The sequence below is a fragment of the Callithrix jacchus genome, chromosome 14 (genome assembly GCF_049354715.1).
Source record: "Callithrix jacchus isolate 240 chromosome 14, calJac240_pri, whole genome shotgun sequence".
Lineage (NCBI taxonomy): Eukaryota > Metazoa > Chordata > Mammalia > Primates > Cebidae > Callithrix > Callithrix jacchus.
In genome coordinates this window covers 58,314,787-58,342,383 of record NC_133515.1, presented here as the reverse complement: position 1 = coordinate 58,342,383, position 27,597 = coordinate 58,314,787, and the positions used below count along the sequence as shown (strand labels likewise).

General features: G+C 37.4%; 1 protein-coding gene across 1 annotated transcript in view; it reads right to left on the bottom strand.

Moving 5' to 3' along the window:
- Positions 1 to 14,531: 14,531 nt before the first annotated feature.
- The window catches only part of EFEMP1 (EGF-like fibulin extracellular matrix protein 1), a 63,363-nt gene continuing 50,297 nt past the window's right edge, over positions 14,532 to 27,597 (bottom strand). The window contains exons 6-11 of the mRNA XM_002757741.5: positions 25,965 to 26,084; positions 24,871 to 24,990; positions 22,788 to 22,907; positions 18,847 to 18,970; positions 18,567 to 18,762; positions 14,532 to 15,157 (exon numbers count right to left, since the gene is read on the bottom strand). Coding sequence (XP_002757787.3) covers positions 14,996 to 15,157; positions 18,567 to 18,762; positions 18,847 to 18,970; positions 22,788 to 22,907; positions 24,871 to 24,990; positions 25,965 to 26,084 — 842 coding nt within the window. The 3' untranslated portion in view covers positions 14,532 to 14,995. The remainder of the gene's footprint in view (positions 15,158 to 18,566; positions 18,763 to 18,846; positions 18,971 to 22,787; positions 22,908 to 24,870; positions 24,991 to 25,964; positions 26,085 to 27,597) is intronic.

Genomic DNA, 27,597 nt, shown 5'->3' with positions numbered 1-27,597 from the left:
TTTTTTGTTGGGTCTCTGCCAGGTTTTTGTATGAGGATGATGCTGGCCTTATAAAATGAGTTATGAAGGATTCTCTTTTTATGTTGTTTGGAATAGTTTCAGAAGGAATGGTACCAGCTCCTCTTTTTACCTCTGGTAGAATTTGGCTGTGAATCCGTCTGGTCCTGGACTTCTTTTGGTTGGTAGGCTATTAATTATTGCCTCAATTTCAGAACTTGTTATTGGTCTATTCAGGGATTTGACTTCTTCCTGGTTTAGTCTTGGGAGGGTGTATGTGTTCAGTAATTTGTTAATTTCTTCTAGACTTTCTAGTGTATTTGCATAGAGGTGTTTATAGTATTCTCTGACAGTAGTTTGTATTTGTGTGGGATTGGTGGCGATATCCTCTTTATCTTTTTTAATTGTGTCTATTTGATTCTTCTCTCTTTTCTTCTTTATTAATCTGGTTAGCAGTCTATCTAGTTTGTTGACCTTTTCAAAAAACCAGCTCCTGGATTCATTAATTTTTTTGAAGGTTTTTTTTTGTGTCTCTATCTCCTTCAGTTCTGCTCTGGTCTTAGTTATTTTGTGTCTTCTGCTACCTTTTGAATTTGTTTGATCTTGCTTCTCTAGTTCTTTTAATTGTGATGTTAGGGTGTTGATTTTTAGATATTTCCTGCTTTCTCTTGTGGGCATTAAATGCTATAAATTTTCCTCTACACACTGCTTTAAATACATCCCAGAGATTCTGGTACATTGTGTCTTTGTTCTCATTGGTTTCAAAGAACATTTTTATTTCTGCCTTAATTTTGTTATTTACTCAGTAGTCATTTAGAAGCAGGTTGTTGAGTTTACATGTAGTTGTGCGGTTTTGAGTGAGTTTCTTAATTCTGAGTTCTAATTTGATTGCATTGTGGTCTGAGAGATTGTTTGTTATGATTTCCATTCTTTTGCATTTGCTGAGGAGTGTTTTACTTTTAATTATGTGGTCAATTTTAGGATAAGTGTGATGTGGTGCTAAGAAGAATGTATCTTCTTTTGATTTGGGGTGGAGAGTTTTGTTGATGTCTGTTAGGTCTGCTTGGTCCAGAGCTGAGTTCAAGTCCTGCATATCCTTGTTAATTTTCTGTCCCATTGATCTGTCTAATATTGACAGTGTGGTGTTAAAGTCTCCCACTATTATTGTGTGGGAATCTAAGTCTCTTTGTAGGTCTCTAAGTATTTGCTTTATGAATCTGGGTGATCCTGTATTGGATGCATATACATTTAAGACAGTTAGCTCTTCTTGTTGCATTGATCCCTTTACCATTATGTAATGACCTTCTTTGTCTCTTTTGATCTTTGTTGTTTTAAAGTCTGTTTTATCAGAGACTAGGGATGCAACCTCTGCTTTTTTCTCTCTCTCCATTTGCTTGGTAAATATTCCTTCATCTCTTTATTTTGAGTCTATGCATGTCTTTGCACATGAGATGGGTCTCCTGAATACAGCACGCTGATGGGACTTGGCTCTGTATCCAATTTGCCAGTCTATGTCTTTTAACTGAGGCATTTAACCCATTTATATTTAAGGTTAATATTGTTATGTGTTAATTTGATCCTGTCATTGTGATGCTAGCTGGTTATGTTGCCTGTTAGTTGATGCAGTTTCTTCATAGTGGCTTTACAATTTGGTATGTTTTTGTAGTGGCTGGTACCGGTTGTTTTTTTCCATGTTTAGAGCTTCCTTCAAGAGCTCTTGTAAGGCAGGGCTAGTGGTGACAAAAATCTCTCAGCATTTGCTTGTCTGGAAAAGATTTTATTTCTCCTTCACTTGTGAAGCTTAGTTTGGCTGGATATGAAATTCTGGGTTGAAAATTCTTTTCTTTAAGAATGTTGAATATTGGCCCCCACTCTCTTCTGGCTTATAGGGTTTCTGCCAAGAGATCCACTGTTATTCTGATGGGTTTCCCTTTGGTGGTAAACAGACCTTTCTCTGTCTTTCTCTCTATTAACATTTTTTCCTTTATTTCAATCAAACATACATTTGTTGCTTTCACATAGTCCCACATTTCTTGGAGTCTTTATTTGTTTCTTTTCACTCCTTTTCCTCTAATCTTGTTTTCTCACTTTATTTAATTGAGTTGATATTTCATCTCTGATATCCTTTCTTCTGCTTGATTGATTGGCTGTTGATATCTGTGTATGCTTCATGAAGTTCTTGAGCTGGGTTTTTCAGCTCCATCAGGTCATTTATTCAGAGATCATTCTAGTTAGCAATTCATCTAACCTTTTTTCAAGGTTCTTAGCTTCCTTGCATTGGGTTAGAACATGCTCCTTTAGCTTGGAGGAGTTTGTTATTGCCCACTTTCTGAAGCCTACTTCTGTTAATTCATCAAACTCATTCTCCATCCAGTTTTGTTACCTTGCTGGTGAGGGGTTGTGATATTTTTGGAGGAGAAGAGGCATTCTTGTTTTTGGTATTTTCAGTCTTTTTGCGCTGGTTTCTCCCCATCTTCGTATATTTATCTACCTTTGGTTTTTGAAGTCAGTGAGCTTTGGATGGGGTCTCTGAGTGGACAACCTTTTTGTTGATGTTGATACTATTTCTTTTTCTTAGTTTTCCTTCTAACAATCAGGCCCCTCTGCTGCAGGTCTGCTGGAGTTTGCTGGAGGTTCACTCCAGACACCATTTGCCTGGGTATCACCAGCAAAGGCTGCACAACAGCAGAGAATGCTGGTTATTCCTTCCTCTGGAAACTTCATCCCAGAGGGGCACCCACCAGATGCCAGCCAGGGCTCTCCTGTATGAGATGTCTGTTGGCCCCTACTGGGAGGTGTCTCCCAGTCAGGATACACGGGGGTCAGGGACCCATTTGAGGAGGCAGTCTGTCCCTTATCAGAGCTCAAACACTGTGCTGGGAGATCCACTGCTCCTTTCAGAGCTGTCAGGCAGGGACATTTAAGTCTGCTGAAGCTGTGCCCACAGCCACCCCTTCCCCCAGGTTCTCTGTCCCAGGGAGATGGGTACCTCATTTATAAGTCCCTGATGGGTTGCTGCCTTTTTTCAGAGATGCCCTGTCTAGTGAGGAGGGAGTCAAGTGACATAGTCTGCCTGCAGAGGCTTTGCCAAGCTGCCATGGGCTCTGCCAGTTCAAATTTCCCAGTGGCTTTGTTTACACTGTGAGGGTAAAATCGCCTACTCAAGCCTCAGCAATGGTGATGCCCCTCCCCCCACCGAGCTTGGGCATACTAGGTCCATCTCAGACTGCTGTAATGGCAGTGAGAATTTCAAGCCAATCTTAGCTTACTGGGCTCTGTGGGGGTGGGACCTGTGGAGCCAGACCACTTGGCTCCCTGGCTTCAGCCCCTTTCCAGGGGAATGAATGGTACTGTCTCACTGGTGATACAGATGCTAGTGGGGTTTTGCCCCCACTAAAAATGAATATATGCAAGAGTGGAACTCTAGTTACTTTTGTAAAGACAAGAGCTATAGGGATAAGGAGAAATAAGTGAAAGTAAACATAAATCTGGAAGATGGAAAACTGTTCTCTGTCCCCATGAAATACTTTCACGACCAGAATAAAGAATATGATCATTTTCTAGCTTGCCCATTGAGGCAGAGACTGCTAACTAGTGACAAAACCTGTTTGCTCTTCTTCCTGGAAAGATAGCCAGATTCTGTTTCCAGGACTTCCTCACAGCCAAAGGAAGAAGAGCAGAGTGATGTAAGCAGCTTCCACACTTGCCCCCTAACGAGTTCTCGATTCTATTCTTCATGCTTTATCCCACCTACCTCCTGATGTGGGATGAGCACAGTGACCTTGAAAGTCAGTTGTTGAAGGTGATAGAACCCCACAATGGGAGAAGCTCGGATGGATCCACGAATCTCTACTTGCGAACAATTGCCTGCCTATCAGATTATGGGAGCCAGAAACCTACACTCATTGTCAACATGTTTCTCTGCCTCACTTTCCGCATCTGATACATTGTTAAGTCCTAGTTTTCATCTCCTGTATACAGTACAATCTGTTCATTTCTCACGCTCTCTAGCAACGCTCTTGCCCAAGTTAACATGTCATCTTTCCCCTGGCTGCTGGAATAGCTTTCTAACATGCAGCCATCTGAGCTTGCTTCCAACCTATCTCCAGGCAAAAGAGAATTTTTCCAAAGTGTGAATCTGATTGTTACTTACCTGCTTAAAATATTTCAATACCTTCCCATTGATATAAGAGTAAAGACACAACTTCTTCAATGCTATCTACTTATCTCTCCAGCCTTATCTGTGGCTCCAGCTACACTGGTATTTTGGTTGATTGGACTGGGTCCCAGAAAATGTTCCCTCCCTCCAAAGGGCGTTTGCATGAGCAGATCCCTTCCTCAATGTTTTTACCTACCTATTTTATGTAGTTAACTCTTACTCATCTTTAAGATCTCAGTTCAAGGAACACTTTTCCAGGGAGGCCTGATAGGTAATTTGATTTTTCTCCTCATAGGCAGAAATCAAATAGCACCTCATGCCTTTTTTTGTAGCACCTGTCACAGTTGCAATGTGTAAAGTATATTTACATGTTATTTCAAAAATTACATTTGTCTGTGGGATTGATTAGTTTATTTCTCCAATAAACTGTATATTCCTTTAAAGTTGATATGTTGGCTGGGCGTGGTGGCTCAGGCCTGTTATCCCAGTACTTTTGGAGGCAGAGGTGGGCAGATCACGAGGTCAAGAGATGGAGACCATCCAGGCAAGCATAGTGAAACCTTGCTTGTCTCTACTAAAAATACAAAAATCAGCTGGGTGTGGTGGCATGTGCCTGTAGTCTCAGCTATTCAGGAGTCTGAGGCAGGAGAATCACTTGAACCCAGGAGGCGGAGGTTGCAGTGAGCCAAGATCATGCCACTGCACTTCAGCGTGGCAGCAGAGAGAGACTTAAACTAAAAAAAAAAAAGTAGATATGGTGTTTAAACAACTATTGTATCTATGCTTGTGGGAAGAATGAACTATAAAGAGAAGCAAGAAAAGAGAGAAAAAAGGTTAGGGAAATAAACGGATGGATGGAGTGAGATCTTTCACCACATGATTCATTATTAGGAGTCAGAATCTTGGTTGAGTGTTTGGAACAACACGGTTTTATGAGGTTTCATGACATGTTTTTTGTTATGTTTTGCTTCCTTGCCTTTATGCATAAATTCCTTTCTGCGTAAACACCCTTTCCTTACTTGAATAAACCCTATTCCACCTTTAAGATCAGCACCTGCATGCTTTCACTGACCTGCTTTGATCAGGGTTAACTGCCCTGAGCTATGCTCCCCTAAGAACATATTCAGTTTTTGGAGAAAGATGGAACTTGTTTACAGTTTTGGTTCTGCCCCTGCTTGATATTTGGACCTAAGCAAATCATGGAATCCATTTCTTCACGAGTAAAATTAATCCTTCTTTTTAGGATGAATGCAAGGAATCAGATAACGGGTTGAAAGCAGCTTATGAACAATAGACGATCGAGAAACAGTGACTTAAAAACATTAAACCCAAAACATTGTTTATTTTCCCCACCATCTTGTAAGTTTCTTTGAGGTCAGAGACCATGCCATTTTTTAATCTTGCTTCCTTAGTACTTAACACAGTGCCTGGCACATGGCAGATGCCCAGTGAAATATTTATTTAAGTGAATGACACTAGAATTATAAGGCAAGATCCAGGAGCTGGGGTATAGTTGGGGATTTAGGCAGTCACAGATTGACCTCTTTGAGGTTTTTGCCTTTTTATTAATGGCTGGTCAATAGATCTTAAAGGAAAGTCAAGGCAGATAATCACTGCTAAGAGACAAGCAGAGGAAACAGAATGTTGAAGCACTATGAGAAAAACTCATCTGTGGGGACCAAGGGTTGAAATATGTTTTTCAACGCTTGAGCTTGAGTCAGAACGTAACTCTTAACTCTATAATTGCTATTAATAAGACTAAATGATGGTTATAGGGAGTGGGGAAAGATTGAAATAAAGGGCCACCTCCTGCACTGCAATATGTACTTTTTTTCTGCCTAGTCAAATATTAGAAGGCCCACAATATGTGTCCTTTCTAATTTGCACAAAAGCACCGTTTAAGCTAGTGGCAGTACTGCTTTGTGCTTTTATTCCAGGGATGTATCCAGATTTTGAATGAAGCCTATATGTATTCCAAGGCTCACTTTAAAGGAAAAAAACATAAAATTAAAAGTACAAAATTAGACACAAAAATGAATTATTATTTAGAATGACATAATAAATTACAACCAATTATAAATTTTAAAAGCTGATAAATACAGCAAAAATCAGAGTCCAGGAAAATAACTTTTTTTTTGTTAATTAGCTGCATAACACTCCTTTGTAATCCTTTTTTTTTCCTATATTTTTTTGATGCATACTCTGGTTGCCAATGAAAGCAATTTTGTAGTATTTTCTATAGAGAGAATAGTAAAATAATCCAGGTTTTCCTCTAGCATGGTTACGATTTTTTTAAATTGGTAGTTTATAAGAGTTTCTTTGCCTTCACAAATCATTATTACAATGTCATGCAAATTTTTAATATTGCTCAGATTTGGGACATCTCTATCAGGTTTCTGTCACATCAGATCTATACGAGTTAAGATCACTCCACGTGTTCTTGTGCAGGGACTAATTTAAACATTCTGTGAAATGGTCATACTAATTAGCCCGTGAGTTGTTGATGTCCTGTTGTGGTGTATAATTACCAGTTTTCTGTTACCTTCACTGATATTAGCATTCTAGATCAAAGTTCTTTCCTAGTGTATTCATATGATACACAGTCCTCTCCATTAATTTATCAATCAACTAAAGAGTCTATTTATTACTTCTGTTTGAAATTTATTTCTTCTTCTCAAAAACTATCACTTTTGGTATTACTTATTTTTTATTGTTAGAATAATTTCCGGTGAGTTCCTAGAGAAATATATAAAAAATATTTTTATGGTATGGCACATTTATAATTGTATATGCTGCATGATTAGACATATTCATGACTGGGCATTGATTAAAAACCACATCTTCTGCTTATTATTTTACATGTTTGGTGAATGGAAGAATTTTCCATAGATTAATTTATAGCTTTGCATATTTTAAATCTTGTTTTTTCTCTGCTATTTACATCTGGTGTTGGATGCTGTAGAATGTTATAGTGTGATGGGAATCCTGGTACTGAATTTTTGTGCATGCTATCAGCTATGGTCAACACAGAGGGTGGTGGGAATATTTCTAGAGGCTATTCCTACCCCAGACAGGAGCTCAAATTAACCATACATAGAAATGAATGTGAACTATATAAATATATCCTACTAAATCCAAACTAAATGTACTCTCCTAATTCAATTTTCCCAGCTGAATCCCAAACATACTTTTGACCCACTTCAGAGCCACGTGACATGTGAAGTGTGATGGGGAGAGCCCAAGATGAAAGAGCAATTCTAACCAGTTTAGCTAAAATGTATTACTTATACAAATTTTACAAAAATATATGACTATGTGAACATAGGGTCCCTTTCAGGACCTTGGAAGGGACTGGTGCAAGGAAGGAGTCTTGAAGCTTTAGCTTCATTAGCTTCTCTGAAGATTAACTTTTGAAGGGCTACTCATTCTACTCTGCAGTTGGACTTGTGAGAGCTCTAGAATCAGATAGGTTCGTGGTATTAACCATACAATACCACTTTGCATAGTATTGCATGTGTCCTTGAATCTAATGCAGTATCATGTGCCTTGGACATGATTAGTGCTAAGTAGAGGAAAAGAATGAGAGAGTAAAAGAAAGAAAAGATGGGAGAATAAACAGAAAAAGGTCGAGGAAGAGATTTATGTGATATGAAGCCATCAAGCCAGTAAGTAACAGAAGATCCAGTTGTCAGAATCATCAGTGAATGTTGATGTCTGCCCCACCTCTCCTTAGCCACATGAGTTTACTGGATGGTGTAGTAGAAGTTTCTAGTTTGCCAACAGCATCCCATATCAAGCCCGTCTTTCTTACCCTTCACCTGAGGGCTTTCTCCAATACTAGAAAGCATACCCTACTCCAGGCAGTGTGTGTGGGCAACCTTTACCACAGGGATGGGAGTTGGTAGATAAATGCTGCAGCCCATGTAGCCTCTAGTGGAGTGTTTCTCAGTTGAGTTCCATATGACTTCTCAGAGGAATTGAGCTCCAGTTGCTCACAAAGGTGACCCACTCATTAACTCACTAATTCATTGGCATCTCTTCCTTCCCTGGCCCACTCCCTCAAGTTTGCTTCCCAAGAGAACCTCTCAACCTACCAGATCTCAGTTCTTGTGTCAGAATGGATTTGGGGCAACACAAACCAAGACACGTTGTTTAAGCCATATGCAAGTAATTTACCACTTAAAGAAACATAATCTAAATATTAAAGTACAAAAAACATAAAATGGAGTTTTTAAAGGAAATAAACAATTTGGAGATATTCAAGTAACTCAACAAAATCATTTGTTTGTGTTATATGCATCTGTTTAAAGATCATGCCAAGATTTTGCAGAAACTAGTTTCTTTGGGAAGATAAAAAAGAACTGAAATATTGCATTCAGGTCTTTAAAATTCTCTTGCATTTATATTCCAACTCTGGCTTATTAAAGGGGTCTGTGCTCCATTAACATACACATGCGCTTACTATATAAACAGCTTAACTAGACTTCTGCGTTGACTGCATGTAAGAGGCAGTTAACTTTTTGCCTTGTTTCTGTTCAGTGATTTTGATATTTTAGTCTGCTGGCCAGATGAAACAAGATTGGTTTTTTGGTACCAGATGTGTCACAATTTGGGTTTGAATTTTGCAGGTGCTCCCTCCAGCTGGGAAGATGGAAGCTTGCCATCTTTCAGAGATGATGATTTGGGGTAGAAATATAAGTGTGTTAAAAATAATTCGACATATTAATAGAGGGCTTTGTCCCTTGTGGGCTTCTTATGCATAACATATGAGCAGACCAGCAGCTGTTCTATATTTTAAAAGAAGAGTTAGAAAGTTAGAACCATACATAGAGCTATTCAAAACACAAGCAACTGCTTGAAGTCATGGAAACAAGATTTAACAATAAACTTTTATTTGTGAAGCTTCCCCCAAAATAATAATCCCACTGGGCTGTGTTCAGGTGGCCTTAGGGGATTGAACAATCTTTCTATTTCCATCATTTGAATTTACTAAAGCATCTCCCTTGTAAATGAAAAGTGATAGAAATTACTACATGTATTAGATATGGGGACTGGTTTCTAGCTGATTTCTATTCTTCAATACTTATTTTTTTAAATTATAATATTTAAAAAACTTATGTGTTTTTGCCATTTTCACTTAAACATGTGAAAGAACCTAAAGCTCAAGTTGTTTATAAAGTGTGATATCTTGTCTTACTCTGGGCTTCTAAACAGAAGCCATTAGGTGATGATGTTCCTTTTCATGTTTGCACCTTCGAAAATCACCTAATGAATATTACCCAGTGTCAAGGAATGACAATGTTCTTTACATTAACCCTTTATGTTATCATAATCCTTATTGCAGGAAGGACACTGTAAGCTTTTCTGTCCAGCTCCTGGAACCAGGAGAGTGTTAGATTCATTTTATCTTCACTGCTGTGTTAGGCCGTTCTTGCATTGCTATAAATAAATACCTGAACTGGGTAATTTATAAAGAAAAGAGGTTTAATTGGTTCATGATTCTGCAGCCTGTACAGGTAACGAGCTACCACCATCTGCTTCTGGTGAGGGCCTCTGAAGCTTACAATCATGGTGGAAAGTGAAGCAGGGAAGCAGTTACATCACATGGCCAGAGCAGAAGCAAGGGAAAGAAGGAGACTCCTTTAAATAACCAGCTTTCATGTGAACATGTTACTGTACCAAGCCATTCATGAGGGATCCACCTCATAACCAAAACACCTCCTACCAGGCCCCACATCCAACATTGTAGGTTACATTTCAACATGAGATTTAGAGGGGAGAAACATTCAAACCATATCAATCACCATTTCTCTCAAAGGTCCCACGTTATTAGTAGAGATCCACTTGGATCCCTTTTCTTCAGGAATTTGCTGTCCTCTCAAGTGTAGTGAGGTCTACACGACTGGTCTTTGCATTTCAGTTTCCAGAATTCAGGAGTATTTTGGTAACACAATTAATTCTGTCTCTCTGGAGTTAAAGAGAACAAACAAGCTACAGTTCAAGAAAGTAAATCAGAATCAGGTTGGTGTGGTATCTATGTTATTTCAATCCGATTGCATGTGACAGCAGCAGTGACAAAAAGTCATGTAACCAGAATGGCTGGCCCAGGATGTGGTGGGGACACTGTTCAAGAAGAGGTTTAAAAGCAAAGAGATTGCTTGTTAGTGTTGAAATTTGGAGTATGGCCAATGAAAAGAGCCCTAATCTAAGTCATAAGAACTGCATTTTAGGCATAGCACTCTTGCTCAACAAACTGCAGTGTTGTGCAAGTCTTAAAAATAAGTGAATTTTACAGGATGGTATCTAAGTTCTAGAATCCTATTGTTATTAAAAATAAGGATATGAAATAGGAGATATTTTATGTTTGGAGGACATGGAGATTGCCAGTTGTTAAAGAAACTACTTAAGAGGGAAATTTGGCAGCTGAAGGGAAATTATTTTCCTTTTGAGAGCTTAACAACCAAAAAGTCCTTGCTAACCGCTGTCAAAAAGTATCTATGTCCAGTCAGAGAGCATGGATGTCTCAGAGCCCAGGCCACAGGTATTAGAATAGGGAAGTATTGGAAACATCTAGGTCAGTCCTCATTACTGAGTTTCACTGAGTAAAAACATAGGAATTTCCCTGAAAGCATGTTTGGAAGTGTGGGAACTCATGAGTGGCCATTTTTTCCACTGGTGAAATAAGGTAAAATGACTTCCAGTTTAACATGAGTAATCAGATTGCAATTAGTTTTAGCGGAAAGGAGCAAAAACATGCGTAAGAGTGAATACTAAAAGTAATTGTAATTTGAATTGCAATTTAAAAAACATAGTTAAATTGAATTATTTCTTATGTTCTCATCATTAATAATGAGCCTATAATGTGAAGATATGTTTTTTGGGGTGGGCACTATTTATTTTTTTCTTCCACCAATGACTGATGCTTCCCAATAGCTGCTGCATACAAAGAAGACAAAGATGTTTTCAAAGATTTAGCAAATAGAGCTAACTCTTCTCTCAGTGGTGCATTCCTGGGGTAAGGCTTGTGTGTGTGTGTGTGTGTGTGTGTGTGTGTGTATGTGTTTTCCTGAGACAGGGTGTGTGTGTGTGTGTGTGTGTCTGTGTGTGAATTTTCCTGAGATAGGGTCTCACTCTGTTGTCCAGGCTGGAGTACAGTGGTGTACTCATAGCTCACTGCAACCTCCACCTCCTGGGCTCAAGCGATCTTCCCACCTCAGCCTCCCAAGTAGCTAGGGCTACAGGAACATGCCACCAAACCTGGCTAATATTTGTATGTTTTTGTAGAGATGAGGTTTTGCTACATTGTCCAGGCTGGTCTTGAAGTCCTGGTTCAAGTGATCCAGCTGCACTGGCCTCCCAAGGTGGGAACCACCACACCTGTCCTAGATATGGTTTCTACAGCTGGAAGAACACCTTGTTTCAACATCCCACTTTAATAGATGAAACCAATGTACTGAGAAGCTAAGTTGACTTCCCCAATATCTCTTGGTTCGTTACTTTAGAACAAAGGCTAGACTCTTGGTTCTTCTATACTGTCACACTATTAGACATTGGAAGGAATTACCTTCCAAGTTTCTCAATACATGCTGGGAAAAATTACAATAATAAATGATTGTGAAAAAATTATTCCCATAATTTTCATCTATGGGAACAAGCTTAAATCAGTGATTTGCATGGAGGAAAGGAAGGAGGCATGTGTAGTTTTAAAACAGTGGAATGTTGTCTTACTGCTTTGATTTGTTTTTAGACATGATATTTATTTTCAATTTAAAATTAAGAGAGCAGGAGATATTTATGTTTACTGAGGATGACTGCACCTGTAAAGGAACTCATGTGTTAGCTTCTCAAAGCTTTTTTCAGGTTTTTGCTTCCATGAATTAAAAAAAAATTATTTACTTGCTACGTTTCTTAGTCAAAAACCAAACTAAAATCGGTGAATTTAGGCTGTTAAACCAGCAGGTGAATAGTCTAGGAAACAATTACTTTTCAACATTCAAGATTGAAAAGGAATAATCACAGGTATAAACAGTTTACCAACTGAATTTCATCAACTGATGAATAAACAAATGTGATAGATCTATGCAATGGAACATTACTCGGTTGGAAAAAGAAATGAAGTACTGACACGTGCTGTAACATGGATAAGCCCTGAAAACATTAAGTGAAAGAAACCAGACACAAAAGGCCACATATTATTGTATGATCTTATTTACATAAAACGTCCAGAATAGGGAAATCCATAGACAGAAAGTAGATTAATGTTTACTTCGAGGGGCTTATGGGAAGGGGAAATGGGAGTGCTTGTTAATGGGTGTGGGGTTTATTTTTGAATGATGAAATGTTATGGAACTAGGTCAGTAGTCTCCAGCCTTTTTGGCACCAGGTTTGGTGGAAGACAATTTTTCCATGGGTGAGAATAGAGATGGAGTGGGGGGGTAAGAGTGGGGGAAGGTTTGGGGATGAAATTTTTCCACCTCAGACCTCAGATTATCAGGCATTAGATTCTCATAAGAGCGCAAAACCTAGATCCCTTGCATGCACAGTTCACAGTAGGATTCATGATCCTGTAAGAATGTAATGCTGGGATGATCTGCCAGGAAGCAGAGCTTAGGTGGTAATGCTCACCCACTGCTTACCTCCCATTGTGTGGCCTGGTTCTTAACAAGACATGGACAGGTACCAGTCTGCAGTTGTTGGGGGAGCGGTTGGAGACCCCTGAACTAGATAGTGACAATTTGCACGACACTGTGAGTGTACTCAATGCCACTGAACTGTACATTTTAAAATGTCTAAAATGGTAAATTTTATCACAAGAAAACAAAGAAATTGCCTCAGTGAAACTTCAGTGTCAACCCCCTTCATGTGTCAGTGATTTGTGAGTAGGACTAGGCTTTGGGATAAAAGGGCAAACATTTAGTCTGCAGTTAATGGCTTCCATAGGCCCAGAATATATATATATTCATATATATATATTTGGAGGTAGAAATTGAGGGCCAGGGCTTAGCATAAACATTTCAGAGATTCCTGTTTCTTCTACAATTCCCTGGGGAACTATAGACAAGACCGGTCTTCTTATTTAAGAGTGAAAAATGTGTTGGAAGAAGGTCTTAGGCATTTTTTTTTCTAAATGTTGCTATTCTCAGCTCTCACTTGAGAGCTGTTTTCATATGCAGAAAAATTGCTAGATTGATTAAAAATGGAAGGGTTTAGATCAAGCTGTAATTTATCCTGACCGTAAGCAATCATGGAGACAGGGTGAGAGGAATGAACTCAACAGTCTTGCTGTGTTGTGGCTTGTTGTTGAAGCTGCTTCTGTGCTCTCCCTGGGTCAGATCTGTTCTCTCCACTGTTTCTGTGCCCTTTCAACCTTTAGGGGTCCATCCCCTACTCTCACACAAGAGTTTGTGTTTTGTTCCTTGGTCTCGGTGAATTTTCTTTTTAGCAATTCCTGTACATTAGTCAACTCTTTGAGAGATGTTTGTTTTAGCATCAAGGTTACCTGGAGACAGAGGCTATTCCTATATGCTGTGACACTAGATGTCAGAAAAAGTTGGCCGTGTACCTGTTTTGTGGCATGATTTTAACTGTCTTTTTGCTTCCTCGTTTTTGTTTATTTATTTTAAAAAATCTAGCGGTAGTTTTTGCACTGGCACCTATAACTGATGTTTTTCCCCAGATATAAAAATTATATGGGGGACTATTGGCTACACTGAAAAATCTCCAAAGATTGGGTGATCTTCTAAAAGAATAAATATTCTTTTTATTTAAAAATATGATACATCAAAGTGAAGCAGTGACATTTTAAATAAGGAGATGCATTAAATCTTCCATAGAAGTGGGTGGGAGGGAAGGTAATTTGCTTCAGTTCACTGTCACTCTGGATGCCAGAAACAAGAACTATCATTATTTTCTTCCCTGTGAGCATCAGGCACAAAGATGAGAAATTTTATTTATAAATCACTGAAGTGTTAGGATTTAAATTTTATTTAGAGATTAAAACTTATCCGGTGAATACCTTTTTTTCATTTCGTTCTGCATCTTGTGGAAGTCCTGAATTCAGGAATGTCATTACATTTACCAAGTTTGCTTTTTCAGGTCAGTTCCAATGTGGTTTAGAAGGAATTTATTTTCTCGTATCCTCCCCATAGATTTCTCAATAGAATAATTTTCTAGGGGATATCTGGTTCATTTTGGGAATTTTGGAAAATTTTGCTTACTGTTTTTTAAAAAATAATCACAATCTAAAATTTCTGACAAAATTTAAAATACCCTACAGAAACCTGCATATTGTAGGATGATTTATTACTACATAATAAAGAACCACCTTTAGCCTGGTCATGAAAATAAAAATCAACACAAATATTGCAGATCCCCATTTTCTAAAGAAATATATCTTTATTGACTTTTTCCATTTTCTTACAAAGCAGTTAAAAACTCATTCTTACCCTTGCATGCTATTCAATGTTACAGTGGCTGCCTCCTTATGAGACTGTTAGTGGAGCTCTAGTAAGTTTCCTTAAGCACCACAGAAGATCATCATTGCTTGGTCCCACTTTTATGGAAAAGAATCCAAGTTTCACCAGAGAGTGTATGCTTAGGTTTCTTGAAGAAGACCAGCTTAGTGGATTAATGTCTAATTTACATACAGTAATAAGGACAAACTTTGAATCTTTACAGATTAAATGCCCACTTTATACCATGGTGTAATTGTTTGAATTATGGGTGAGTGTACAGTATAGAGATGTAGATGCACTAGATATATCTATAAATAAAATAGTGCTTTAAGGTAACAATATTCTTTGGCTGACTTAAATGCCTGTGATTGACTCTTATAAAAGACTAAAATGAAAATGGCCCCACTATTATTGTCAATCTTAACACAGAGCTTGTGCGGAAGGTCCCTATACTGCTGACTGTCAGCATCTCCAGGTCCACGATATGTTCTCTTGGTCCTGATAACGACTTCACAAGCACAAGCATTGCACTTACAGGACTTGTTTGCTAAAATAAAAGAAAAAAGAGAGAGGAAGAGAATAATTTTTCTTTGATTGGAGTTTCTGTGCTTTGTTAGTATACCTCCTATAAGAATGAGGGGAGAATTTTGAGGGTGATATATAAGAACCATACTTGTTCCCTTCTTGGTTTCAACTCTCCTCAGTTCTTATCCCTTGTCTAATACAGTCATTAGCTCCAAGTTTCAAGGACTTGCTTTTTAAAAATAGTTCTTTGTTTTTGATTCCTCCCTCTCTGTTTAACATTTTTCTTCACTTTTAGTTGTGGTCTTTTCAGAGGCTAGATCTTAAGTGAGAATCGGATAATTTCTGAACTTGTAAACAAAGTTGTCCTTTTTCATTTTCTTGACATTGTGCATCTGTTTACATTCTGGTTAGTAAAGAGAAAGGTATTTTTCAACAGAATGTGGTAAATGCTAAGATATGTGGGGTTACGCAAGGCACGTATGAAGATACGTGAAGGTGTATGTATACAGGAAAGAAGAGAAAGAGCCCTGAAGCACTGAGGGAAAGCTTTGAAAACCTGAGGAGAGTCACCAGGGATAAAGGAATGTTTTGTAAAATAATATGTTCAGGAGAACTGGGTGCAGTTTCATTTTGATGAAAAATGTGATGGGTTCTTGTGAGTAGAGAGAGATGAGGTTGGAGGGGCAGGTAAGTGGATGTGTAAGTCTGAATACCAAGAGATTGAGTCATGGATTAGGATTTAGCAATCACCTCAATGGGTGGACATTAAACCAAGGGAGATAATGCTTTGGTTAGGTCTACTTGCTATATACTCATGAGCAGCTTTCAACCCTCTGCTGCAGCAGTCAGCCTCTTTCTGATCACTGTTCAATGTCTTTACTGCAAGCTCCAATGGGGGCAGGAACTGGCTTGGCTTTATTCATTATTGTGTCTCCAGGATCTTCCATGGTGTGTACCTCTTATAGCAATAGTTGTAGGTAATAACAACACCTTGAAGGAGTTTATTGAATTAATTTATTCATTATAACGTTTTTTGGCATCTGCTATGTGCCAGGTACCATTCTATGTTCTGAGGATAGAAGAGTGAACAGACAGGCACAGTCTCTGCTCTCATTATGCTCACAATCTAGTGGATGACACGGTCTAGTGAATAATAGACTAGGTGGTGATAGGGCTATGAATAATAACAGTAAGTCTCAATAAGGGAGCAGAGACACGGGAGGAGTGGGGGGGATGTTGGATATTCAACCTTCTATTTCATGTACTTTCTTTACAATATGTTCTCTGTTCCAGAGAAGATAGTTTCCTCAGTATTGTCCCAAAGGAATATAAATAAAGTTTTATATTCCATGCATCCTTTCACGAATCAGGCTGACACATGACTATCAAGAAATCTTCTTTGACAGCCCACATTGATTTTTTGATGTATTTGGACCACAGAAAGGCATTCTATTTTCATAGATGTTAACTTTCGCTATGCAGTAATATTTAAAGCTCCTTGAAATCAGAAAATGTGCATTACATGTCCTTTTAATTCCTCATGACACCTAGCATAGAGTTGAGCATGTAGTAGGTGCTTAATTAAGCTAATTAAATAACCTAATTAATTAACTTAATTAATCTGTTGATTTTCATGCAGTTCACTGCCCTCTGCACAAGCAGAATTTTAGTGGAGAAACTCTGTAGGATTTGATCCAAGTACTTTTTTGATTATGTGAAAAGAAATAGTCTTAAAATGTCTATTTTTATTATTTTAAATAATTTTCAAATAACGTAACATTATTTAACTCTGGAATTAGAAAAATTGGCAATGTTTTATATCAGTCATGAGAATAAGGATTTCACGTGAGAAAAACGCTGTGTTCTTATTTGAAAATATCAAGTCAATAAATGCACTGATATGAATAATAAATAACTATAAAAGTGCCACGTTTAACTGCAAAGATAAAACATGTTGGAACTTTTTTTCTTAAATTATGGCTAAAAGTTAAAAATAAAAAATTATTTTTAAAGATGTTGAGATGAACCCACTTTATTATCAGGGGTTACAAATAATGTTATTTGTTTAGGCTAGAATCAGTTAACTGATAGTATCTCAACTGTGTAAAATTCATTCAGTGGAAATTTCTTATAAATGGCAAATATACATTGAATTTAAAATACCAAATGTTAAAGAACTATATTCATTTTTATTAGAAAAAATAATTGCAATAGGTTGCATTTTGCATTGGATGTTTCTTTTCAGAAGTTGGTCATGAGAAATTAATCATTTAAAAATTTACTGGCAAAGAAATAGTATCAAATAACTCTGGAGTTATAAGGGAAATTAATATATCAAAAAACAGGATAAATGGGTAAACATTAACAATCTGTAAATAGTACCACAAGGATGAATTTCCCAATTTAATTCATATTCTCAAAATGAAATATTGACTTTGAAATCTGATTAAAAATAAAGAGTACCCAAAGGAGTTTTGAGAAAATTATAACTGGATGAATAACAACCTTAGCATGAAACAGTTACCGTAACTCTGCAAACTGCTTGGTAGGGTGCCATCATTTTCACATGAAGTGGTGAGCCATATTTAAAAGACATCCAAATTTTAACCTAAAATAAACTTGCTGAGATTTTGTAGGGAGACTGGAAGGCTGAGACTTTGGGGTCATGGAGACCAGCTCAGAAGCCACTGAAGGGATCAGGGAAACAATGGGAGCCAGTTTACAGGAAGAGAGATAGGGATGTGAGGGAGCAAAGATAACCCAGGAGACAGTGTGAGAGGGAAATGGCAGAATTCAGAAAGTAGATTTCACATAGGCAGTGAAAGATAGGGAGGTGACTCCATACTGTCAGCCCAGAAGTTTGCAAGAATGGTACAACTACTGACACATACTCTGCAGGAAGGTGGGGTCAGTTCTCACATACTTACAGGTTTTAGTTTTGGTGTGAATGTAAACTACCTTGTGGATGTAACAATGATGAATTCATGATTTTTGAAAACCTCTTAAGGAGCTCCAGGAATTAGTTTGGCTTTGAATTATGTATGTCTATGTATAATTAAATAACCATCAATGATTAGTGATCCCTACTTGGGGTGTGTGTTGGGGGGGAGATGGGGGGTGGGAGGCTTGTATTTTGGTAGTCACACACAACTCTATCAGAGGCTGCCAAACAATATTTGAGTGACTTCAGGGATGCTACTTAATCTTTCTGCATCTCACTTTTCTCGTCTGTAGAAAATGGAGATGAATATTAATATCTATCTGGCAGTGTTGTCAAGAGGAATAAATGAAATAATGTACCTGGAAGGCCTTGCACAATGCCTACACATAAGACTCTTTAAATGTTTGCTCTCCTTCCATGTGTGGATACCACAGAACAACAACCAACTCACATCTTTCTCAATAGTTAAGGCTGCCTTCAGGATACTTACTCGTAGGTAAAACTCTCCATTTTCATTTCCAGATTTAATCCGAAAAGTATTGATAGTGTTGGCATAAATAGTTGTGGCCTGTATCTGGAAGATGTCTGATGGCACAGACCTATCAGATCGGATGCTCATGTATTTGTAGACTATTGACTGGGGCAGTTCTCGGCACACGGCATTTGAGACTGGGCAAACACATCGGCTGCAGAGACAAATAAAAGTAGTCACCAGTTTGGCTTGGTAAGACCAGAAAATCCTCACTTTCAAAAGTTCTGATTTTTCTTACTTCTCTGGTGTTAGAATGTAGGGCTCTTGACAAGGATTTCGTGGATAACAACGGAAGCCGCCATGATAATTCCAACACATTTCATCCTCCCGGCATTGATTTGCAGTCTCACACTCATTTATATCTGTAGAGATGTAGGGTCAAAGAATTTACTAACTAACGAACTGATCTAATTAAATCATATAACTGGCAGTTTCTGTTTGCAAGGAAGGAGGAGTGTGGGCATCTGGACTGTGTTCAATCTGCTTTTAGACACCAGACTGGGTGTTCACTGCATTGAATTTAGGACAGATAGAGTTGAGTCACTCTAGACAGATTAACATGTGTCATTTCATGATATTTTATCAAGTATTTATTGTTCATCTGTTGAATTCAAAGCCCAATGTCAACCATTGACTCTGCTTGTATAAAAGTTAAAAAAAAATCAGTTCCTATCCTCAGGGAGATTATATTTTAGGGAATATGTGTATGGTTACTTAGAAAATAAAACAGAATTTAAAAAGAGATAGATAAGTATACTGGGGGATTGGAGCAGAGTTGGATAATTTTGCCTGGGGGATTAGGGAAGGCTGAAGGAAGGAAGAGGCATCGCAATGTGGTCTTGAAGGGTGGTGGTTAGATGGAGTTTTTTCATGGCTAGGGCAGGGAAAGCTTTCCACGCTGAGAAATCAGCAAGCACAAACTATGGAGGGCAGCTTATCATCTCTTTCAGGAGGCTGGGAGAGAGGAAAAGACTAGAAATGTGGTTTCAGTAAGCTGAAGCATGACTAGTTAATGCGCTGGGAGTGGATTATACTGTCCAGAGGAAGCACAGCACAAGAAGTGAAGTTATTAACTGTTCCACCTCATAGAGCATAGCAACTTTAGGACGATAAGGAAGAAGAGGAAGTTAAGGAAGAGGCTGTCAGTGGAGGGAGACAACCCAGGAAAAGGCAGTGCCAAAGTAGCCAGAGGGAGAGTCCTGGGAAGAAGGGCTGTATTTATGTCAGGCTGGACAAAGACTGACTTTAGATTTGGGAATCAGAAGCCTCCAGATGACATCTGAGAGAACAGTTTTACTAGACAACCATTACATTTACAACAACAACAATAAAAATAAAATTAATATCTACATCTCTATGATTGTCTCCCTTTACATTTGAACAGTGATTTGTATTTTATTCAATGTAAACTTTTTCCGAACCGTTCATTCTCTACAATGATATATTTTATTCATGAATTTACTCATTTCATACATAATTTACTGAATCCTTGCTGTAAGCCAAGCATGGGCTGGGATATGATCTCCTTTAAATTCTCATACCTGGTGTTCTTTAATTTAAAGGGCCTTTATTGCTTTTTGGTTTGCATTATTGAAATCTGCATGTCTATCTTGACCCTTCTATTAGCTTGTAAACTCCTTGAGGGTAAGGGCTGTTGTACTCATCTTTTACTCCTTTCATCACCTAGCACTAATGCCATGGAGCACCTGGCTTTTAAGAAATATTAAATTGAACTAAGTTGCTCTTAACACAGATTGTGTGGAGATAGGAGAGAAAGATATTTTCACTTGATATTGGGTAAAAATAAACAAGGGTTTAGTGGTTCAATCAAGTTCATATTCTCTAAGAGTAATTCATGCCTTGAGTTTAGAGAAAAAAAAGTATTTTAGCTTCCAAACTGGCTAAAGTTATCTGGAACCCAAGAGGAAGCTGGGAAAGCTAGGTAGTCTCCAAGAGATGGTTACAAAATGTATCTTCTTGGACTGGCTGTGGCTGAAGAAAGAAAACAGATTCTTCACATGAAATCAGAATTGACTTACGCTTTCAGTATTTTCCACTTTTTTGAAAAATAAAGATGCTGTTTAGGTACAGGGAAAACTAATACTGTTTTGTTACATGGAGTCCAACAGAAGCAAAAGACAACTTTATAACTTCATTTATTATTTCCAGTAATTTAGAGCCTAGCATAATCATCACCTTAATCATTCTGGAAGATTTTTCAGAAATTAATACTCTCAAAATATTTGATGAGTATGTGTCTATGTGTACGTGTATTCTTTTCCTCTCTGTCTCTGCACACACACACACACACACACACACACACACAGAGAGTTTTCATTTGTATGGGACTGTGAAATGAGAAAAGTTATTTCATCCCCAAAATAAGTCTTTTGGAGAAAGTTAAGAATCCAAACCTTTTTAATTTCATTTTATTCCTGTGGATAAGGCTCAGAAGGAATGATTTCATAGGGGAAAGCAATTGCTTTATACTTTAGAAGAATGCTAAGTCTTATTCACAAAAAACGTTTTGGCTTAACCAACATTCTAAAGCTGCATATCTTCAACATGTAACATTTATGAATCCCCCTCTTGCAATTTTAGTGCATTTTCACCTTTAATTACAGTAGATATAAATGTTTCTAGATAGACAGACTAGGCAGGTAGGATCCCACTGTGCATTAATTTGCTTCTGTCTTTTGCTCAGCATCAAATCAATTTTTGATCAGAAACACATAGATATTTGAAGGACTCCAGAGAAATTTGTTAAGACATCCCAGTAACATTTTCTTGCATGTAATATGCATGTTGAAAGTCTCAATTAAGTTTCAGTAAGTAAAACCATTGGAATGCAATGTTTTCCCACAATTCACATTTATAAAGTCTCTAGTAACCAGAAAGGGTTATAAAGATGTTCATTGTGCAATGAACGACATTCTGATTATGTTCATATTCAGTGGTTGGAGTCTAGTTGAATAATTGCGTGCATATCATAAAATCCCAGGTCATAGATTTCCTCTGAGTTAATATTTTCCTGTAAAATCATGATATAGACTGAGAATCCTCAGTGTCTCCTTTCCTTGATCTTTTCTTTTCTTAACAGGATCTTTATTGTCCTTATGTCTTTGCTCCAACTCTGATTAAAAAGGACTTTGTACATAAGATTTACTACTAGTCACTTACATTGGTAAGTAAATTTCATAAAAACCCTTTGACTTCTACCGGCTTTATAGTTTACACATTATTTGTATGTATGTCATCCACTAAATTTCCACAACTGCCTTTGCCAAATGAGAAAGCTGAGGCTCAGAGAAGTTTGATATTTCTTCAAGATTGTGCAGACTGAATACAGTGGAGCTGAAATTCATACAAGTTTTCTGTCCTCAAGTTCCATCATTTTTTTCATTCTTTTGTTGCTTTGTATAAATTTAAGTGTTTGTACTAGCTTTTCCAGGATTTTCTATATTTTTGGTTTTATCTGATAGTCTTTTCCCTGTTAAGATTTTCAACTACATGCAACGTTGGAGTTAGGGTGCAAATTCTTTTTTTTTTTAGATCTTCCTGAGAGACTCTGAAATCATACCATTGTAGGGAGCTGCGTCTTCCACTTATGAATAGGTGTGAAGATCATCTGAATGTTTATTTTGAAATGGACCCAGATCATTAGCTATTTTGGGGTTAGTTTTTCTGCAAGATATTCAAGCACATTTTACTACATATAAGGCTGACTTTTCTCAGCATCTACATTCTTACCCAATTTATAATCCTGGTGTTTAAGACAATCGAGACTGGATTGAGATATGTTTAACTCACACATTGGGCTTATGCTCTAAACTCAAACTCACAGGTAAAACATTTTAATAACTGAATCTTTTCTGGTGGATGATTTGACAATGTATCTCAAAGAGATTATGTAGGTTAGAAGGAATATCAATATTTTATTAAAATTATTTATCTTTTAAGGAGGAAAAATGATTACTCTGAATTTCAAGGAAAGTCAGTGTTTACATGGAGTTGCCTCTTTATGAGATGTATATATTTTATGATGGACAGGGAAAAACGGGCTTACATTGTGTATTCAAAGTGGTAAAAATGAAAGTCTATGGGAGAATCTTGTAACTTCCTCTCGGCTCTTCCTGGTTAAAACTAAATACCTAACGTATATGAAAATAATAAACTTACCTTGGCATGTTCTACTTCTCAGCACTTGGTATCCCTGGGGGCACACACATGAGAATTTCCCAGGTTCATTGACACATTGATACTGACAAAGGTAGCTTGAGGTTCTGCATTCATCAATGTCTGTTGAATCAGATAAGAGCAAGGACACAGAGTTGAAAAGCTTATGCACCACTACTTTGGTTTTATATGTATATACACACACACATATATATAATTATATATATACATATATAATGAAAATTATTTATATAAAAACTATATGATTAAAATAATTATATATAATGAAAATTATTTATACTTTAATGAGGAAAAATTATATATATACGTGTGTGTGTGTTTGTGTGTGTATATATATATATATACATAATGTAAAGAGATCTGGCTTCTGGTCTTATTCCTGCTGTGTTTTGACTTGGGCACATTTCTTAAGTTGCCTGGGTTTCACTTCTGTATGTATGTATGTATGTATGTATGTATTTATTTATTTATTTTTCTTCTGCTCAACAGTCCAGGGGGAAGTAATATACTTTTGATGTGAGCTAAAAAAAGTAAAAATATTGCAAATTCTGAAATAGAAACACAAAACTTTATAAGCAGCTCAAAGGCAAATTCTAACAATATCAGCTTATTTCCCTCTATAATTTCACAGCAGAAAGAGTTTTTCTTATCACGAGTTTTACTGAATCATTTCTGACAGTTCGGCTAATCCTGGACCTAACTACACTAGCTGAACAGACTGAATGAACTGGCTGTGTTGACGCTCTTCATTTTGGATTCTGCAGACATATCCAGGATGCAGAGTTCATGTTTGTCTTCTCAGAAACTGGGTGACTTTTACGCCAAGTTCATCTGAGCTTTGAACTCCAAGTCCCCTACCTTTGTAAGCTTCCAGAATGACAGCTTGGCGGGAGCTGGCCTTCAGGGGAAGAATGCTTTGCATTTCTGAATAGTGATATCCCTACCGTTTACTCAGAAGGGCAGAGGCAGCTGTCCTGAGGTAGCCTCTTTCAATTTTGCACATAATAGCATGATGTGAGGCCTCTCTCAGTGGGGTTTGAACTTCGTGTAAAGCTGAATGAAGGTCAGAGACATCAAGTGTCCGTGGCATTCCCCGCAGGATGTCTAATGCCTTTTGAATTACACAACAGAATATGCATATGCAATGGACTCTGAAGTTCATCAATTTAGTTAAATGGATCTCTTCTTGTTCACATGGAAAGTGAAACCCCGGCAACTTAAGAAATCTGCCCCAGTCACACAGCAGCAGGAATAAGACTAGAAGCCAGATCTCTTGATTTTTTATTTCAATTATGTGACATTCACTCAGCTATTCTGAAACTTAAATGTGCATACCAGTCATCTGGAGTTTTTGTTAAATGTAGATTTGGTCTCAGGAGGTCTGGGTGGGAAGCCTGAGTTTCTGTATTTCTCATAAGCTCCCTGGAGGTGCTGACACTCCTGGTCAATGGATAACACACTAAGAAGCAACATGCTAGAGTGCCCTTTCTAATTATTAGATCCAGCCTGCACCTAATATTTCAGTTACTTTATTTCTTTCCCTCTTTCTTGGTAACATATTAAAAAGGCAATGTAACAACTGAACTACATTAACTGGATTTTAGAACAGAATTCCCAAGAGTAAACATTTATTTTCAGAAACAGGTACATAATCAGATAAAACAACAGCAATCACAGGAATTGGACTCTTTTATTTTTATTATTTAATTTTTTTTTTCTTTTTCTTCTTTAAAAATTTTTTTTGAAAGTGATTTATTTAAAGAAAGAGAAAAACAGGAGAAGGAGAGAGAAAGAAACAGCTAACCCTCACACTGAGTGAGAGAATCCAGAAAGATGGAATCTAGGAGAGGAAAGCAGCTTCCACACTGAGTGGAAGGGAATAGAGGGAGGTGGAGTTTAGGAGGGGAAGACAGGCTTCCACAAGAGAGTGTGGAAAGGGACTCCAGAGGGAAAATCCAGGAGAGAGAAAAACAGCTTCCATGAAGGGAGTGTTTGTGGAAGGGGACCCAAACATGGAGTCCCAGGAACTGGACCCTTATTCCATACTATTTGGGAAGAGTTTTACCTTCACAGTTGAGCCTGTCACTGCTTAGCTCATATCCTTGATTGCACTGACAGATGAATGAACCAAGAATGTTGTAGCACTGCTGAGCACACTGATTGCTGGCATCACATTCATTTATATCTGAAAAAAGTATTTTTTAATATATATACAGACTTTAAACATATCCTTGCTCTTTTGTACCTATGTCATCTGCTGATAAGTGAGTAATTCCCTAGCTGAATTGCTTGCCGTGTAGAAGCTCACTGGAGAACATCCATTTAGGTTTCATATTTGTTGGAACAACTTCTAACGTCTGTCATATACGTCTCTTGGAAATACCAAAGTATTTTTTCTAGGAATGACAGTTAGTTTGATGTTTGATGAATTTTCCCAAAGGAACTTAATGCTTCTAATAAATATACATTCCTGTATCTATTTTCTTTTGCTGTTGTTCAGATACAAAATGCCAAGTCTATAAATAATTGATATTAAGACACTTATACTGATATGGTCTCTCAACACGCTGTACTGAAGATTTATCTGTGCTATTTATTACTTTTTAAATGGGTTCTGTTAAATTCCATTACAATTATAACATACGCCTTTGAGACCCATACGGAGTTTTGCAATGCTCTAAAGCACTGCAAATATTGTGAAAAGGCATTTTTCCTACACTAGTTTTTTTTCCATGTCATGCCAATCTTTTAATTGTGTGCCATGACATTGTATTCTGAAGAAGGAGAAGCAGCATGTAAAAATCAGATGCATTTTCAATGGAAAGTTTATATACCTTAACTTGTAGTTACCCCTTTTACACTTTCAGCATTATATCACACACTGTTGACTAATTGGTGTGTGTCTATCAATTGATTTGTAGTTTTAAATTTGTTGATATATCCGCAGAGGATAACTAAAACCAAAGTTAAAAAGTTTTCCATTCACATCTTGATGTGTTTTAAGACACAGATTGGTTATCATCTTTTAAGCTTTATGATTGCTGAAGGGAAGTCAACGGAAACTATTTACTGAAGAACATAGAAAACTGGAAATACTGCAACAGGGCATGGGGTTTTCTTTTGTGAAGACAGAAATCAGCAAGTTCTCAAAAGGCTTACCTACACAGGTATAGTTGTTTGCTGCCAACTGAAACCCAGGACTGCACTGGCAATAAAATGAGCCTGGTGTATTCACGCATCTTTGGTGGCAATATGGAGGGATGGTACATTCGTCTATGTCTAGGTTATCAGGCACACACACAAAGAGAACCAGATTATTGAATTAGCCTTGCTGCTTACTTTCAAATTCTCTGTAGAGCATTATCTAGTGAAAAATCTCTTTTTAAAAGTAATAATTTCCTCTCTATTTTGTTAAAATTAGAGTATATGTATTTTAAATATACGTTGTCTGTATTCTGTAGTGAAGACGTTAAAAACAGACTCAGTGTTCATGCCATTCGGTGGTAAATAAACTTGGTGGATGGGTTGAGATTTAAAGAAACGAAAATAATTGAGACAATTGCACCCACACATATATGTAAGATGTCAATTTGGGGAGTCAAAAGCTTATTTATAATTACAGAAGTAAAAAAGAACTACTAAAATGCATGGTGCCACGCAAAAGAGAGGAAACAGTTGTGGACTGTGCTCAACCGGTGACCTTGGCTAAGTCATTTATACATGTAGTATTTTGCTTTTTTTCTTCTGCAAGATGTGGATAGCAAGTCTTGCCATGTGTATCTTAGAAAGTTTTTTTGTATCCAATAAAAGAACATTGTGGAAGAATAGGATGCTAAACAAGTTACCTCTTGAGAGTGCTCTTCTGACACTTTGGTAAAGTGTTCCAGCCTGTGTCCTTCTCATATAAATATTTTCAACTATAAAATGCTCAACTGAGAACTTGCAGAGTAGGACTAACATCTTAGAAGCATAATAAAATTTCATTAATTCATGATTCTACACTTTGTGACAACTCCAACATGGCATGTGTAATTTAAAACAACAGTCATGCATATACAATGTAACGCTAGATAGTGACACTGCCTTATGGTAAAACAAAACAAAACAAACCTTTTGGTACTTTAATAACTAAAATTGTGGGAGGCAGTGTACTCAAGTGGCCTCAGGATAACCTGAGTTTGAATCTTTGTTCTGGCAATTACTAGCTTGGTCTTAACCTTTCGAACTTCTATTTCCTCTTCTATAAGTAGAATTGTTGGGAGGGTTACATGTCATAATGTAGGTAAAGTTCCTAGCACAAAGCAGGTAAACATAAATGGGAGCTAATAAACTGCAAGATAGATCTGATTCAACTTGAATGTTGAAATAAATGATAAGAAGATATTCACATGGCTTTTCCCCTTTGTTCAGGTGTCTGTTCAAATGTCACCTCCCCAGGGAGACCGCTCTCCCACCAATATAAAATAGGTTCTTCTATTCTATTCCCTTACCCTGCTTTTGAGTTATTTGTACCCCTTAACATTGTTCAACATTATGTTACATGTTTATTTGCTTTTTGTCTGTCTCCCTCACTATAATGCCTGGCAAATAAGACCTGTCTCTTCTTCTTGAGGTGAAGGTAGAGGGTTTTTTGTCTGTTCATTGTTGGATCTGGAATAGGGCCTGGCATAGTAGGTGCTCAATAAATGTTATTTGAATGAATTGAAACTTCACACTGATTAAGAGCAATTTTAGCATAGTGCTTCCTAGTCCAGTACTATCGTCAGGTGCTAGTATTGATAGCTAATTCATA